This window comes from Diabrotica undecimpunctata, chromosome 6 (genome assembly GCF_040954645.1).
Source record: "Diabrotica undecimpunctata isolate CICGRU chromosome 6, icDiaUnde3, whole genome shotgun sequence".
In the NCBI taxonomy this organism is placed as follows: domain Eukaryota; kingdom Metazoa; phylum Arthropoda; class Insecta; order Coleoptera; family Chrysomelidae; genus Diabrotica; species Diabrotica undecimpunctata.
The window spans coordinates 112,843,107-112,860,475 of record NC_092808.1 but is presented as its reverse complement, the minus strand read 5'-3'; the positions used below and the strand labels follow the sequence as shown (position 1 = coordinate 112,860,475).

The window sequence follows — 17,369 nt, the reverse complement described above, 5'->3', positions numbered from 1 at the left end:
TTTGGTCATACAAGCTATAATGTAAAGGTTATTCCTATGATTTTAGATGTTTCAAGTTGAGAACAGTAGACAAATTCATCTGTTGTGAAGTAACTCCAAAACGATGTTTCAGTACCATTTGTTTGCTGAAAGGACTAATTAAAGACTACCTAAAGGAAATCTCGAAAATTGTGTGGTTTTGAAAAACTTTTCCCTCTCTCTCTTTATCTCTCTCTATCTCCCTCTCTCTCTCTCCCTCCCTCTTTCTCTTCCCCTGCTCTCTCTCACTCTCTCTCTCTCTCTCTCTCTTACTTCCTCCCTCTCTCTCTCTTACTTCCTCCCTTCCTCTCTCTCTCTTACTTCCTCCCTCTCTCTCTCTTACTTCCTCCCTTCCTCTCTCTCTCTTACTTCCTCCCTCCCTCCCACCCTCCCCCAGAAGATATAATTTTCAAACAGGCTTTGCAAGACAAATATTTTAGAGTGAAAATCAGTAGTGAACTGATTAATAATCTTAGTTACCCCAAAGAAACTGTTATGCGATAGTTTCCAGGGCATTCAAGAGTTGTTGCATTGCATAAACATGGTGGCCCAAGTAAAGAAAACTATGTAAATACTATTAAGAAAGTAAACTAAGTAAAAAATTGTATGATTAGAAGTAAAAGTTTATTATTGCGATGTAGTAATCTCTTGTTTGAATTATTATTAGGTACCACAAATGTGATTTAAACATTAACAAAGTTATTACTGACTTTCCAGTATTTTTTGCAATATTATTTTTACTTTTAGGTAAAAACAATTACATAATTATGTGTTTCATAAAGTTTAGGTAGGGGCAGAGGGGTACAGAAAAACGTTACAGCATGTTACATGGAGAGAGAGGGATGGTCAAAAATTTCAAATATTGCTTTCCGTAATACTTGAATGCCCCTAACGTCACTAGTATATAGTATATATTTTGTATAAATATGACACACCACAGATTATTTCTAATGTGGATATTCTAGTAAATGATAAAATTGTCATTTTTAGATATCACATTTCACGTGTCCAGGAAAGGGTCACCAACCAAAATGGTCTGCCACAGAGAGCTTTTCATCTAGTTTTCATTTGTTAAATTATTTTGTTTAAAAAATTATGAAGCAATAAATTGTAAAACACCATCTCTTCGAAAAAATTTCTTTTAAGTATATGGCCAATTTTCTGGTAAGTATATGTGAAGTGATTATAAAGTTTTTAGATACTGATTTACATATTTAATTTCGGGATTTCTCTGCCTGTTATAAATAAAACCCTTTATTAATTATTTCTCAAATATTTCCGCTATTTGCCATTTTCAATAAGCACTTTAATTACATAAACATTACATAAAACACTTTATATTTTTGATGTCTATACTATTTGTTGGTTTTACATGGAATGCAGAAATCATATCTGGCCCTCAAATACATTTGGCAGGTACTTTAAATAAGTACAAGTGATTCAGGGTCATACTTTAAACATCTACCATGATGCATTTAAAAAACAACTCAATTTATTAAATTGTGATAGGTACTTATTGGAAAGATCTTTGAAGTCAGTCTTAAGATTGATTTTCAAAATCAAAATGGCTATTTTCCAAAGAATATGTTGTGTTTGATGTGTTGGTTTGTACACTAGGTTTGTGTGCAACAACTCTTCTATGTAGATATTGGTGTGTTTGTCCAATATATGTTGACTTGCAGTCTTTACAATTTATTTTAGTAATAACATCCAACTGATCTTTATTAACATTGGGTTTAAATTTTAAAAAGTATTTAAACGTTAATATTATATTTTGTTAACATTTTCGACATTTATTTAGAGAATCCATTAATGTATGGTAGGAATATATAATGTTTATTTGATTTAGTGACATTACTATTATTATTGCTAGGTATGGTTTGGGTTTGTTTTGGCTTGGTATTGGAATTAGATTGATTTCTGATAATGCAGAAAAGACATATTTTATATCTATTTTCTTAATGAGTTAATATTTTGTTATCTGCCATATTATTTATCTATAAAATTTAATTATAATTTTCACCAATATATCATAATTTGAACACTGTGTATTTAAAATGCACTTGTTATATTAAAATCTAAATGCCGATAGGCAAATTAGATATGTATGACACAGATTATCCTCAATACCTAGAAATGTTATATTTATATAATACCAGAAAATTGGCCATATTACTAAAAAATGTTTTTTTGCCAAGTTATTGGAAGAGATAGGGTGTTATGATTTACTTTTTCGTAATATCTAACAGAATAATGTAAAAATGAAAACTTGGAAAAAACTCTCCATGGCAGACCATTTTGCACTAGGTGAGCAGACCCTACCCAGGCTCCATGATTTATCATTGTTTATAATATACTTGTATCAAAATACATTGTTTTTGGCAAGCAGACTGCTAATCCTTGTAAAATAAATATATATATATATATATATATATATATATATATATATATATATATATATATATATATATATATATATATGTATATATATATATATATATATAATGAACAGTGAATGTACATGTAAAATGAATAGGTACATAAAAAAATTAAGGAATATATATTATCTTGTCTAGCTTATACTACGTAGGGCATAGGGTAATATTATGGTTATTTGTTCATAAATAATACAAACAATATTCACAGCATTGAAGCCACAAAATTAAACTGATGATCCATAATGATAGAATGTACTACATGGCAACATAGAACCACAGTATATTGCTAATATACTGTGATAGACCATAGAACATACTATACTTCAGTCAACTTTAAAATTTTAGGTCTGATGTAAAACCACAGGTAAAACTGTGCTTAATTATTGGACTTGTAAAAAATAAGCATCTGCTAACTTGTCAGTATATTTACAATGGTAACAAGTGAACTGATCTAAATAGTCACAAAAATAAAATACCTCTTGTGTTGCGGAATGTTGATTGGGGTTGTACATGGGTACTGCAGGTGCTGGTGCAGGGCTGGGTGTACTTGGACCTCTTCTCTTCATCCAAGACATGGTTTACCTTGAATTAAAAGAACTTATGTCAAAATTTGACAACGGTCCTAACCTAACTTTTATTTTGAACAGTCATAATTTCTCTTTATAAGCTCAAGAAATCAATAACACAGAAAAATAGCAAACTTATTTGTAATTGCACATTTAAAATTACAATAATAACAACTTAAATAGACTTAATATGGGATAACTTAAAAAAAAATGAAATGGGCGAAGAGTAGTAAATTGATAATCTGTCAGAAGTTATAGAGCACGTCAGCAGTTAGATAAAATAATAACTGTTCACTTTTATAATACATAGTATAAATAATTATCAAATCTTTCAAATTATGCTACTCACCTTTTTACAGAAACATATGTTTAACTTTCAGCTTTCAGCATTGATCTTGTTTCCTTTCATTTTAACATATTCACCCTAAATTAAATTATTATGTATAGAATTGTTATCAAATCACTTAACAATGAAGACAAGCACGCACTACTAACGTAAATTATTATTAAACAATTACAACAACATTTATTTTCACAAAAAATATATCACAATCTCATTTCTAAATTCTACATTAATTTACCTAGGTATAGTGTTGTTCTTTGTTTATTCCATTTGGAATAAGCTTATAGAGTGAGATAGCATTATTCAGAGAATTATGGTAGTTTTCTTCTTACCTTAAACTCATTTTTCTCTCTCTAAAGACCAGTTCCACATATAAACTTTTCTCGCTTACACTCAATTGTCAGCAGACGTGGCAACTTGACAGAGACGTAGTAAGCGACTTCGTCTAGACCAAAGTTTAATGTATTAAAATAAGGAGTAACCAAAATGGTTATATTTTAAAGGCAATTACTAAAATTTTTAACAAATAAAAATTTTTAATTCAAATTAATTAAAATAACTACGATATAAAGTTGTTAAAATCCCATTGATGTAGTTATCTACATTTAATAAGGTTTTATAATTCCTACAAAAATTGGTAATAAATAATAAACCTTAATATCGTGAATATGACAGATATTTTCTTGAAATCAAGAGTGCATCTCGTTTAGAGTTCAGAGTGCGTTTTCAGTGCATCTCGTAACAGTTTTGATTGATGAGATAATTTGATCATATCCTGCATAAAGTACCTACGTCTCTCCTAGTAATAGGTAGGTACTTAGTATACGGGCAACACTATAACGGCTTGTAGGGAAGCCCTTATATTAGAGATGCTGGCCTGTAAAAAAAAATGCAAGTGGTGTAGGGTAATACTGCAATTAGTTGCATTAGTGGTATGTTGAACAAATCGTGCTGGGCATGGTGCTGATAGAAAAGGCATTCAGACATCAAATGTCCGAAAATCTTTTTAGGCCATACTTATGAAAATAAATTCTCCAATATACGGATATTATACTGACATGATTAGTATACAGATATATACTCTCCCAGCGTAGTAAAACCCGAAAACCCCGATATGAACGAAGAATACTCAATGTAGGATCTAAAACAGTACATACCAGAAATTTCTAACAAGGAAGTTAAAAATGCCTCAAAACAGATGAAACATGAAAAAGCTCCTGGAGACGACGGAATAACAAAAGAGATGATTACAGCTGGAGGTAAGACTACTTTGGAGACAGTTAAAATCTTAATGAACAAGTGCCTCCTTGGAGGTGCTATTTCAACGTTTTGGCAAAATACGCAGGTACTTTTACTACACAAGAAAGAGGACAAACAACAAGCGGGATTTCGCAACGGTTATAGTACCATTGCACACCTGCATATAATACGGACATTTATCGAAAAGTGTAACGAATACAATTAACCTCTTCATTTCGCATTCATTCGCATCTTCATTACAATAAGGTGTTAGATTCCAAGGAACTCTGGGCCGTATTATAAGGACTGAATAACGTAAGGATTGATTCTAGAATACTTCTAAAATATGTATACGACAATGCAACTATGCAAATAAACGTAGCGGAAGGTCTAACAACAAGCAAAATAGGAACGGAAAGAGGAGTTAGACAAGAACGTCTATATCTCGAAAATTATTAACTCTAACATTAGAAAATGTGTTCAAGATGTTAAATTGGGAACAACGCGAAATTAAAATCGATGGTAGAATTTTACTGCTCTACATAGAAACCTAAAGAAAGAAGCCTAAACAAGACAGTGATGTCAAATCAAAATATCGCAATAGACTTACATGGAAGTAAGTTCGAAAATGTCGAAGAGTATATACCTAGTCTTGCCATAAATATTGATACAAGGTATTTAACTAAAAAAATTTGAACTACTGAGTTTATTTGAAATTCTGTAAATAACAGGATTAATATATAACATCTCCTCCCTCGTTAGAGGTCAAGCTTAATGGGAGCTTTTACTAATCTTCCGGAGCGCATCGCACACTAAAGGAGTTTCTGACTTTTGGGTCTGGTCAGAATCCAGGATTCCCTGGATTATAGGAGAAATCCCTGTAGCCGTTGAAGGAGTTGTTCTATAAGAAAATAAAAACTTTTGAATTTTCTGAATAACTAATAATTGTTTATTAATCTCCTCTCTCTTAATAGTCAACAAGGACTTTTCCAAATTTTTCTTTACTATTTGAATACTACGCTCCGCAGCACCGTTAGTTTGAGGGTGATACGGAGGTGTCTTTACTGGTTTTATTCCATTTGCTTGTCTCTCATGCATCTGTGCCATTTGACATTAATTTGACATCTAACCATTTTGATTTCTGATCAATTAAAATCAAAAAGTGTATTATATATATATATATATATATATATATATATATACATATATATATACATATATATATATATATATATATATATATATATATATATATATATATATATATATATATATATATATATATATATATATATATATATATATTGTCATACTTTTTCTTTCCCAACCAAAGAAAAATAAATAAAAATATTCATCGGAATAAAATTTTAAGATATCATTATAAACAAAATGTATATAGTAATTTAAGATAAGATTTAGTGTAGATAAGAATAGAAATTTGTTTGGCATCCGTTTCAAACAAAATTATCAAAAAACCTTTGTTTAGAATTAGAAGATATTTTACCTGTAAGTTAATCTTTTCATTGTTTGTATAGTCGAGTATTAAATGACCATATTCTAATCTTTTGAAATATGTATAAATGATGTATTGACAAAACCAATTTTAAAGTAAGCTATTTAGTTTTTCTCTGAAACCGAAATTAGGCTTTTCCAAAATCATGGTAAACACAATTTGAGCTTTTGATTGGACGGTCGTTTTTAAATGGGAATTTTGTGAGCCGATCAGGAGACCGGAGAATTTAGTTATATTTTGGTCATCGAAAGGAAACAGTCGATTGTCTCAAGATAGGGTGTGGTTCGTGAGTTTGGATACCGGCGTAACGAAAAGAAGTGAATAGTTTGCGGAAGGAGATAACAAGTAGATTAAAAGAGGTCCTTTGTATCTACCGTGGGCATTTTATAAAGTATATGTGAAAGTATTCTTACGGCATCAAGTTGACAAAAGGAGGTCCTGGTGTCATAAATAAGTAGCTGAGTTTGGAGAAGTGAATCAGGTGTTTTTTGTGTAGTCTGCAGGAGGTTTGCAGAGACGTTAAGAAGGAGCCGAGGTGCCAAAGAGGAGAGATCACATCGTTGAGGAGACTGGATTTTTCTGGGTATGTTCCAACATACAACTCAAGAAGAAAATAAGCTGTAAGTGTTTGTACAATTGAATTTTTATATCTGTGAAGGATCGGTTTGACATCATGGTCATTAGCATTCAAATTTAAGAACTGAGGTTTTGTTAGGCTAATCAAAAGTTTAGTGTTTTGTTTTTTTTTGTTTCAAGTAAAGAAAATTTTAAGTAAAATTGGTTTTCACGTAATATAAATGTATGTAGCTTTATAATCTTATTATTATAAAAATTTGATTTATTTTCTTGTGTGCTGATTGATAAGATAACGACAGAATTTAATAATTGTTTTATTCGTTCATATAAAATAAAGAAACGTAAATCTTTGTAATATAATATATTTGTATTCTTATCCTTTCTTCTCTATCCCGATAAAAGACAACTAGAAAATCTTTTGAATCCATCGAACACAGGTAATATAAGGATTATTTTACTTTTGATAACAAATAAGTTATAATTCTTTTTTATTGGCTCAATAAACTAAGATTAAAGTCAAAATAAACAATCATAACAATATATATATATACATATATATACATATATATATATATATATATATATATACATGTTTATATCATTATTGCTTCCATATTATATACTGTTGCATTGAATGTTGCGTCCTTCGAGCTATTACGTCCGAATATTGGGCGCAATAAAACCATCCTGAATTTATGGACTTCCCGCTACTTCTACTTAAAAATGGCCCCTTAGTTATATGCAGATTTCTATATTTTGTCATAGCCCAAAACGTCATAGCGCTCTCTAGTTAGATTTCTGACATATTAAACTTCTTCTAAAAATCGGGAGACGCAATAATATTCTAAAACTGTAACCAAATGAATAATGTTAGTTCATCGAATTGACGGAAGTGGCGCGGTTATAATATACATATTTATCGTATACTTCGTTTCGTCTAGTACTTTATTGCGTCAAAATAGGATATATGGCAACGTTGCTGTTAGTATCTATTTTTAGAACAGAATCTTTCGACTTCGGTTTATTTCTCGTTGATGTTGATCCGTTGATGTGATGTTAATTTTAATATCAGCTTGTTCGTAGCGCTTATTGCGTCGTATATTTATTACCATGTCTAGAAGCAAGAAGATTCTTAAAATGTGTTATGTTAACCCTCAAATAGGTAAGTGAATTTCTTTGTCAATATTTTTATTAGAAGGAAAATATTTTTAATTATTTTTTCTTTTTAATTTCGAGATTATTTATTAAACTGTGCACTAAAAGAGGAAAATATATTAAAAATGTTTTTTGTTAATATTTTTTAATCATCAGTTAAAGAAGTTGAATAAACAACTTTGTTTAGTAAATCCTTAACGAAAGCAGTTACTGTTTTTATTTATTGAATAAATTGAGATAAACTTACCAACACAGCACCAAAATGACCACTTATAAGTTTCAATTATTGTAATACTTAATATACAGTGTGTACAAAAATACAGGTCATAAATTAAATCACATATTCTGGGACCAAAAATAGTTCGATTGAACCTAACTTACCTTGGTACAAATCTGCACATAAAAAAAATTTATAGCCCTTTGAAGGTACAAAATGAGAATCGATTCTTTCCAATATATCGAAAACTATTGGAGATTTTTTATTGAAAATGGATATGTGGCACTCTTATGGAAGGAACATCTTAAAACAAAATAACAGTGTTTGTGCACCCCACACAAATTTTATGGGGGTTTTATTCTCTTAAACCTCTTAAATATTTATGTACGTTCCAATGGAATTATTATTGTGGTAGCATTAGTTAAACAAAATGTTTTTAAAACTTTTGAGCATCTTTAAAATCCACCACGTATTTGTAAATGGTTACTTAAGTAAGATTGTATAGTGTGTCAAAGCCAAATTGAATAAATTCATTATTTCGTAAACCGGCGACTTTTAGGAAAAATCCCGAAACAGGTCGATTTTTATTTTTAAATTTTGATTTTTGGCATGTGTATCATACTAGTGACCTCATCCATCTAGGCCTGATGACATAATCGATGATTTTTTTAATGAAAATAGGGTCGTGTGCTAGCTCATTTGAAAGGCTATTCAGTTCTCTATTCAGTCATATAAACATTAACATAATTATTTATTCAGGGTGTCCAAAATTTTGTTTTAATTAAATTAATCTACACAAAAAGAAGAATGTACGAAATTTACGTGATTCAAAATACATTTTACTGAGGTCAGAAAACATAAAAAATGATTATTTAAGAAATAAGCATTGCTTTCCGCTTAAATTCAATTTTCAATTTGTCCCCGCCTGCCTCTTTGGCAAAATATCTCGATTAAAACTGGCTTATCGAAAAAGTACTAAGAGGCAAAAAAGTTTTAAAAACATTTTGTTTAACTAATGGTACCACAATAATAATTGAATTGGAACGTAGACAAATATTTGGGGGGTTTAAGGGAACAACACCCCCATAAAATGTTTATGGAGTGCACAAATTTCATGTGTTATTTTTTTAAAGATGTTCCTGCCATAAGAATGCCACATGTCCATTTTCAATAAAAAATCTCTAATAGTTTTCGATATATTGGAAAAAATCGATTTTCATTTTGTAAATTAAAAGGGCTGTAACTTTTTTTTGTGTGCACATTTGTATTAAGATACGTTAGGTTCAGTCGAACTATTTTTGGTCTCAGAATATGTGATTTAATTTATGTTCTGTATTTTTGGTTACACCCTGTATAATTTCAAAGGAATAATGTATTACCATACTACAATAAAATCTCCGCATTTGTCAGGAAACTATCTCAAATCAGTAAATTGTAGGCAGTAGTCATTTACAACAAAAATTTGTTTATCTATATTGGAAACAGACAGAGTAACTGCTTATATTTACTGTGTCCATTCCTGTACTTAGTTAAATAAGCTACTCGCTCTGGATAATCTAAAGCATATGAGTATGATTTGATCGTCCCCCAAATTTAAAACACAGTAAAGAAAATTTGAGTATCTGGCTTGAAAAACAAACTACATATTGATATCTGATAAACTAAAGCTGATGTATCACTCAACATTACACAGATAATCTATATTTTTTTGAAACAATAAAAAGGCTTTTTCTAGCACATGTAAAATATTTTGTGATAAGTTTCAGATATGGAGGAACCTACTTCTTGTAATATTACAGAAAAACAAAACTGTTCCTTAAATCACGAGCTATCACCATCGCCTCAAGCTTCTTTCTGTAGCAAATCAACTTGGAGCGAATCGTTGATGAAGAATTCTTCAAACAATGAAGGAGAGGTAAGATTTCAGACTTTAAAAAAGTCTACGTCCTAAACAGTTATAGAGAGTGATACTTATAAAAGAAATTTTTTTGATATAACTATTCAAACACTTGTAACAAAATATTCTTATTTTTATAGATAATGAATGAACTTCGAGAAAAAAACGAAACCTCTGATAAAAAAATAGTTATACAAGAAATTGTCATAATTGAAGCACCGTGTAGGCCATTAACTGCTGATTGTTCAGACTACAAGGGAATACAAGAAAACGAAAGGGATGAAGAAAACAGACACGGTGAAAATCAGAAAGAAGTAAATAAAAATAATCAGACGTCAGAATATTGTAATGTCAAATTCCTCTTTTTATCTATCAAACCGATAATGAATTACACTGTATTGATGCTGTAATTTTCAGGCAGAAAATGATGACTTTTTATCTTTGACACCAGAGGATCCTTTTTATGCTACTGATAATGACGGTTCACTATATGACCCTTCAAGTGATATGGTAAGTATTAAATTTTTTGGCTGTTTCCTAATACATTTTTAATTTTATTTTTTTCCTCCTTGTTATTGCATTATTGTGCATTGTAAATTTTAACCAGTACTTACGTTTTGATGCACATAATTAATATGGATTATTTTACAAAACATAACGTACCAAAATCATATTGGTGACTTGATGAATTTTCTAAACCCATTCACGTTCTCTGTTATACCTGTAGTTCTTTAATTTAACAATATTAGTTCAAAGTGTTTAAACTCTGGTTTGCAGCAATAATTATTTTATAATGTAATGGTAACGGAACACAATCTTTTGTTGGCAAATCAATTCATTATCACTATTAGTACAGTGAAACCTGTGTTAACGGCCACCTGTACTAGCCGGCCAATTTCAAAGTTCCACAAACCAAAATTTGTGGACTATAAAACATGGTATTAGCAGCCACCTTTTTATATCGGCCAATAGTTCTGTCATTTTTAGTGGCCGTTATTGACAGGTTTTACTGTATTACCATTATCCAGATTTAGCCATGCAGCTCTCACCCCATCTAAGGGAAAAATTGACTCACCCCAGATACCTACGGTATCAATAGGATTGATCTCTGATGAGACTGATGATACTTAGGTGACTTGGGGTATGCTGGAGTATCTCCCAAAAATTTTCGTACACATCTGGCCGTCGTGAGTAATAAAGGTGTTCATTTAAACCCAGCCATTATATGTTTTCGGAGAAGTTCTTTGGAAGGATTCCAGCAGTAGATATAATAATATGTATCGTCTGGGTACTTTGCATTCTCCATTATCTTCGTATTTGAATTTACAGATCTCTGTACTTGGCGATATTTTCAGTAAATTTATTACGTAGATTATTGCTGTTATCCCCACATCACCATAGTGTTGTTTGCCTTGTTAATTTATTAACTAGTACGAGATTTGTTCTATTATGTGTACCATCTGTGATTTCTGTGCGGTCCCAGTGTAGCTTGTAGTCAGTTGTGATTCTCAAGCATACTCTCAGGGACTTATCTCCGTTTGGAGAAATCCTAGCTGATAGCTATCTCTTGATTAGAGATATACCCGGGATAAATTTCCCGGGAATGTAGTTTTCGATAGAACACCTTCTCAGGATTCTCTAAAAGTACATTGTCACATTTTAGGTTGTTACTAACTTTGTACCTCCTTAGTCGTCCTCAACAAAGTACAGTTTTTGTTTTAATGTATCCAGACACTGTTGGGCTGTGTTATATTCTGGATCATATCTGGAGTGTCTTGCAGTACTTAGCGTTATTTCATCAGCTCGCCTAATAACTTTTCTACTTGTTACTCCTCGTATATATTCTGTGACTTGACCAATATCGCTACGCAGTAATTCAATCTTCCCGAGCAGTATTTTTGCCAGGGCGTAATTCCGTTACCTGTCCTTCCGTTATTAGTACCCCGTCGTGTTGTGATCATAATGCCCATTACATTAGAAATTACTGTTTTTGCACAGTATATAAACATATGCAAACATTTTATCAGTCTTTACAATTTGTAACAGCACACCTCATTATTAATACTAATTTATTCTTCATAATATTAATACTATTACGAACTGTATGTACCTATGTAGCTATGAACGAACCTATGTAGCTTTAATTTATTTTGATAACAATCTATGGCTTGGTGTGTGCTCTTTTTCTTAGCGATATAGAATATCTTTATGCCCCATTTACTTTGTAAAGTACAAAGATATTTATTCAGTAGATAACTCATACTGAACAAAATTATTTGACGGATTGCTTGAATAAAGCTCGTATATAATTTAATTCTATATTTTTTTATTATAGGAGAATGGTTCAGATAACAGCAGTGTTACAAACTTAAGTCAAAAAAATCTCAGGATTCTCACAGAACCTTGTACGAACAACCAGTTAACCCATGAAGTGAAAGATATTCCAGCACTCGATGCAACGTTAACTGAGGTACAAGAAGATCTACACTTTTCCAATAAACAAAAGTGTAGAAACACTGGTAATCTCAAACCTCCTTATAAAAGAAAACCAGATTATTGTTACTACTGTGAAACGGAAGTTCTTAATTTTGGTCGCCATATTATAAGGAACCATTCTATGGAACTCGATGTGGCTGAAATTATCTCCAAACCAATCAGATCACGAGAAAGAAGAAGTCTGTTTGATAAACTCAGAAGAAAAGGAAATTTTTTAGCGGATGGGGGAAACTGTTTTAAGGCTGTTAGACAGACTTATGTACCAGATCGGGTTCTCATTCCTTGTGACAATTGTTTAGGATTTTTCTCTTCCAAACTATTATACCGACATAGAAAAAATTGTGGAAATAGAAGCAATCAACAGAGGGCACAATTTGCTGGCCAATCAAAAATGTTTCCCAATATTAAAATTGATCATCGACTAAAAGAAGAAGTGTTTCCTAGGATGAGAGCGGACAAGATTTCAATGGAAGCTAAGAACGACTTTCTAATTCGTGCATTTGGAACCCGCTATTTGAAGACGCACAGAGAAAAGCATTTTATAGCAGTTACATCACGCAAAATGAGGGAACTGTCAAAAATACTTATAGAAATGAGAAAAATAGACCCATCTATATCCACTATGTTTTCAGCACTGCGACCAAAGTATTTTGATGCCTTTGTTGAAGCCACAAAACGAATAGCCTGTTATGATCCTGAAAAAGACATTTACTTGTCTCCAACTTTTGCCATGAATATAGTGAGATCACTCAAACAATGTTGCGATATTGCAATCACTTTTGCCTATAAGAAACAAACTGCATACTTATCTGTTTCAACTGCAACAATTGAGGCAGAACTTAAAACCTTAATTCATCTATTTGAAACAAACTGGAGTTTTGAGGTCTCATCCCAAGCAGCTAATAATTTAAATCTTAACAAATGGAATAAGGTCACAATAGTTCCACTAGCAAATGATCTAAAATTGCTAAGATCCCATTTAGTTAAACTTGCTGACGATGCAACGAAAATTCTGCAGAATTATTTAAATGACGCTACAGTTGAAAATGCACCTCAAAAGACTGACTCCGAAAATATACTAAAATTAGAAGATATTAAAGCGTTTAACAATCTCATTGAATCCGTATACTGTAGAGTAATTTTGCTAAACAGAAAACGTTCTGGAGAATTACAGAGAATGTACTTTCACACTTATGTTAACTCTATCGGAAATGAAAAATATGAAGAGTTTCAAAAAGCAGTTTCACCTTCTGAAAAAATATTATTAAGTTCAATGAAGAGAGTAGTCATTAGAGGTAAAAGGGGCAGGGGTGTTCCAGTTTTATTCAACCCCGAGGTACAAAATCATATCGATATTTTGCTTGCGGTTAGAAATGCATTTGTACCAAGGGATAATCCTTACCTATTTGCTCCTGCTAAATCTTCTTCACATTTAATCGGTTACAAAATATTAGGAAAGCACGCAAAATTATCCGGTGCGAAAAATGCTACTTCTATAACATCCACTCGTTTGCGTAAGCATCTGGCAACTTTGTCACAATTATTAAATTTATCTGATGGAGAGATTGAGCAATTAGCTACTTTCATGGGACATACGCCCGGTGTGCATAGAAATTCCTACAGACTGCCAGATGATATTTACCAAACTACTAAAATAGCGAAACTGTTGATGGTAATGGAAAATGGAACAGCCAACAATTATAAAGGGAAATCTTTAGACGAAGTGGAAATTGATATGGACAAAAATCTGTTCGAAGATAACTTTTCTGAAAGCGATGATGATGATGACGATGAGTTAAAGTGTTTGCTGCAAGATGATAATGAACCATCAACTAGTCAAATAGAGAATACCGTTTCTCCAACGAAAGAAAATGAAAAATTTAAAAATAAGACTGCGCGGAAACTAGTGCCATGGACTGAAAGACAAAAGTCTGTCACTGTAAACTTTTTCAAGAATCATATCAAATCTAGACGGCCTCCAAAAAAAAGGGAGTGTGAAGAACTAAAGAATCAATTCCCTGAGCTATTAAACAATAAAAACTGGTTAAAGATTAAAGTTTTTATACAAAATAGATATTGCAAACATACAAATTAACGTATGTTTTTTTATTAAATTTTGGGTTTTAAGTCATTTTAAGAATGATTGTTTATTTAAAAGAATAAAAGTTTTGTATTTTAAATAATTTTTGATTTTATCTTAACCAATAAAAACTAGAAAATATTTTATTATCGTTTTATTAATGCTCCTATCAAATAAATCCCAATTTATTCACTAGGACCTAATTTAAATGCATTGAGTAACCAAAGTTAAAAAGTCCATATAAAGCATCTACAACAGATTCCAGTTGTAGGAATCTAAATTTAACTCATGACTCATGAATGAACAGGTGTTTAAACATTTTGTGGAAAGTAAGTGTGGCAACACTGTAATGACGCAATAATATATAATATACGCTAAATTGGAGCTAATAAAGTGAGATACCTAAAGGAGTTAGCAATATTTGCAAATTGAATGAAAATTTGAATTAAAAAAAAATATTTTATAAAAACCAAAATTAGCAGCCCTTATTAATAAACAGTTTATAACAAATATTCACTATCGAATCGAACGTAACTCATCGTCATCAAAGAGACGCAAGAAGGTGCAAGTACGAAAAGACGCGACATTGTTGGAAAGATGTATATATATATATATATATATATATATATATATATATATATATATATATATACTCTGTAAAAGTTGTGTGGTGCTGATGACCACGGACATAATTAGTTGTTTGAATTTGTGAAATTTTGACATTGTTCACATACATTACAACACGATATAAATTTTTCAATATGTTCATTCTTATTTGGCCACCAACAATATGAACGTAACAACATTTTAGTTTGAACAATACCATTATGTTGTTCATGAAATAAGTCTAATACGTTATTTTGTCTTTTTTTTTTGAATAACTACTCTATTTCCTAATAGGATGCAATTTTGTTCCATTGACAATTCGTTTCTACGTTTAAAGTATGGTTTCAAGGATTCATCACTCACTTCCTTGGGCCAACCCGACAAAATAAAATATTTTACTTTTAATAACAGCAAATGCTTGTTTGTTTCATTCGCAATATGACAAGCATTTAAAGGTATTTGATCTACCAAGCTAAAATAATACAATAAATCTGTAATTTTTGTATTTTCACCACAGAGTAATCGTGATAAACCATCAACATTATTAACTGTTGCCCCTTTTTTATACTGAATATCGTATTACTAACCCGACAGAATGATAGCCCATCTTGTGATTCTTGCAGTCGCTGAAATTGGAATTCCTTTATTTTTGCCAAAGATAACAAAACTGTTATGGCTGATAATCCGTAATCAGCGTAAATTAGACCATAAAGATATTTATGAAATTTATTTTGAGCAAACATAATAGCGAGGGTTTCCCTTTCTAAATTACTATACTTTTTTTTTGTATTAGATAGTGCACTTGATGCAAACAATACAGGTTTCTCTACATGACCAATTTTATGACTTACGACACAACCAACACCATAACTTTTTGCATCACATGTAACATAAATTGGACGAAACGGATCGTAATTTGTAATGACATTTTTAGATGTTTACCACTTCTTATTTTCTTGAATACTTGAGTACTTTATCACATTCAGGTGACCAGTGATTATTAAAATCAATATTATTTTGACACAGTTCATATAATTATTTTCATTTGGACGACAATATCGGAATAAACTTTTCATAATAATTTAGCAAACCTAAATATGACTTTAATTCAGTTATATTTTTTGGTGTTGGAGCTGAATTAATTGCTACGATCTTTTCTTCAGTAGGATGTATTCCTTTGTCATCTATGAGATGACCCAAAGATTCTACTTTAGTTGTGAAAAACTTAAACTTATTTACATTAATTTTTACATCATAGTCATATAAACGTTTCAACACTTTTCTGACATTCTCGTAACAATTTATAAGCAACTCATTATATACTAAAATATGGTGGTAAAAACTGCCAAAATGCTGTCCATCGCCGACTGAAAAATACCTGGTGCTGAGCTGATATCATATATTAGTCTAGTAAAGGCAAACAAGCCTATATGGGTGTTTATTACTAACATATTTTGTGTATTTTTACTGACCTTTAGCTGCTGATAAGCACCTTTTAATCTAGAACAGTAAAATAGTTGTGTCCGCTTAGACATGCGAAAATATTTTCTGATAGTGGTAAAGTGCAAACTACAAACTACTACTATAGGACTGGCCCAATTACTATAACTAGCTTTTTGTAAAACTCCTAACTCCACTAGTTTTTTTAATTCCCGTTCAACTTTATCTTTTAGGGCAAAAGGCATATCATAGTGTCTATGGAAAATGGGTTTTACATTTTCTTTTAAATTTAAATCAATTTCAATCAATTAATCAATTTAATAAATGAATTACTATTCTCATCAAAATGAGATCTAAATTCTTTTTTATTTTTGTTATTAAACTTGAAGTTTTAAGGTTTTCCAAATCTAGCTGACTAACAAATTCACTCCTTTATTTTTTTTTTTATCTCCAATTAGGATGTAATATATTTAACCAATTCCTACCCAACAGATGAGTAAAATTATGATTACTTTTTAAAATTACAATGTAATTTTACAAGATTGTTTTTATATTTTACTAACACATCAGTTTCTCTCATAATTTTTACTCCCTGACCGGTTAATACTTTTAAACAATACTTAACAGAATAAATATTTAAAGCTGCAAAAAACTTTTAAAAATCCAATATATGAATTGTTGTACGAGTTGCACCAGTATCAATGTAAAATAAAATTGTTACCTTCCATCTCTAATATTATTTTCTCTGGTGCTGAATTTTCACGTTCTAATGAAGACAAGAATCG

General features: G+C 31.0%; 2 protein-coding genes across 8 annotated transcripts in view; one reads left to right on the top strand and one right to left on the bottom strand.

The window, feature by feature from the left end:
• Positions 1-3,667, bottom strand: part of Sec16 (endoplasmic reticulum export factor secretory 16) — a 164,335-nt gene extending 160,668 nt beyond the window's left edge. For 5 of the 6 annotated variants that reach the window (XM_072535164.1, XM_072535161.1, XM_072535165.1 and 2 more), the window contains exons 1-2: positions 3,372-3,597; positions 2,933-3,038 (exon numbers count right to left, since the gene is read on the bottom strand). In XM_072535164.1, coding sequence (XP_072391265.1) covers positions 2,933-3,031 — 99 coding nt within the window. In that variant the 5' untranslated portion in view covers positions 3,032-3,038; positions 3,372-3,597. The other variant, XM_072535162.1, reaches the window with a different exon arrangement.
• Positions 3,668-7,609: 3,942 nt separating this feature from the next.
• On the top strand, positions 7,610-14,559 carry LOC140442790 (uncharacterized). Of its 2 annotated transcripts, none has more exons than XM_072533765.1 (4): positions 7,610-7,855; positions 9,832-9,980; positions 10,103-10,472; positions 12,298-14,559. In XM_072533765.1, the coding sequence occupies exons 3-4, from the start codon at positions 10,470-10,472 to the stop codon at positions 14,551-14,553; spliced, it is 2,259 nt and encodes a 752-aa protein (XP_072389866.1). In that variant the 5' UTR covers positions 7,610-7,855; positions 9,832-9,980; positions 10,103-10,469; the 3' UTR covers positions 14,554-14,559. The 2 variants fall into 2 exon arrangements, with proteins under 2 accessions (XP_072389866.1, XP_072389864.1); XM_072533763.1 differs by having other exon boundaries at positions 9,826-9,980.
• Positions 14,560-17,369: the final 2,810 nt, after the last annotated feature.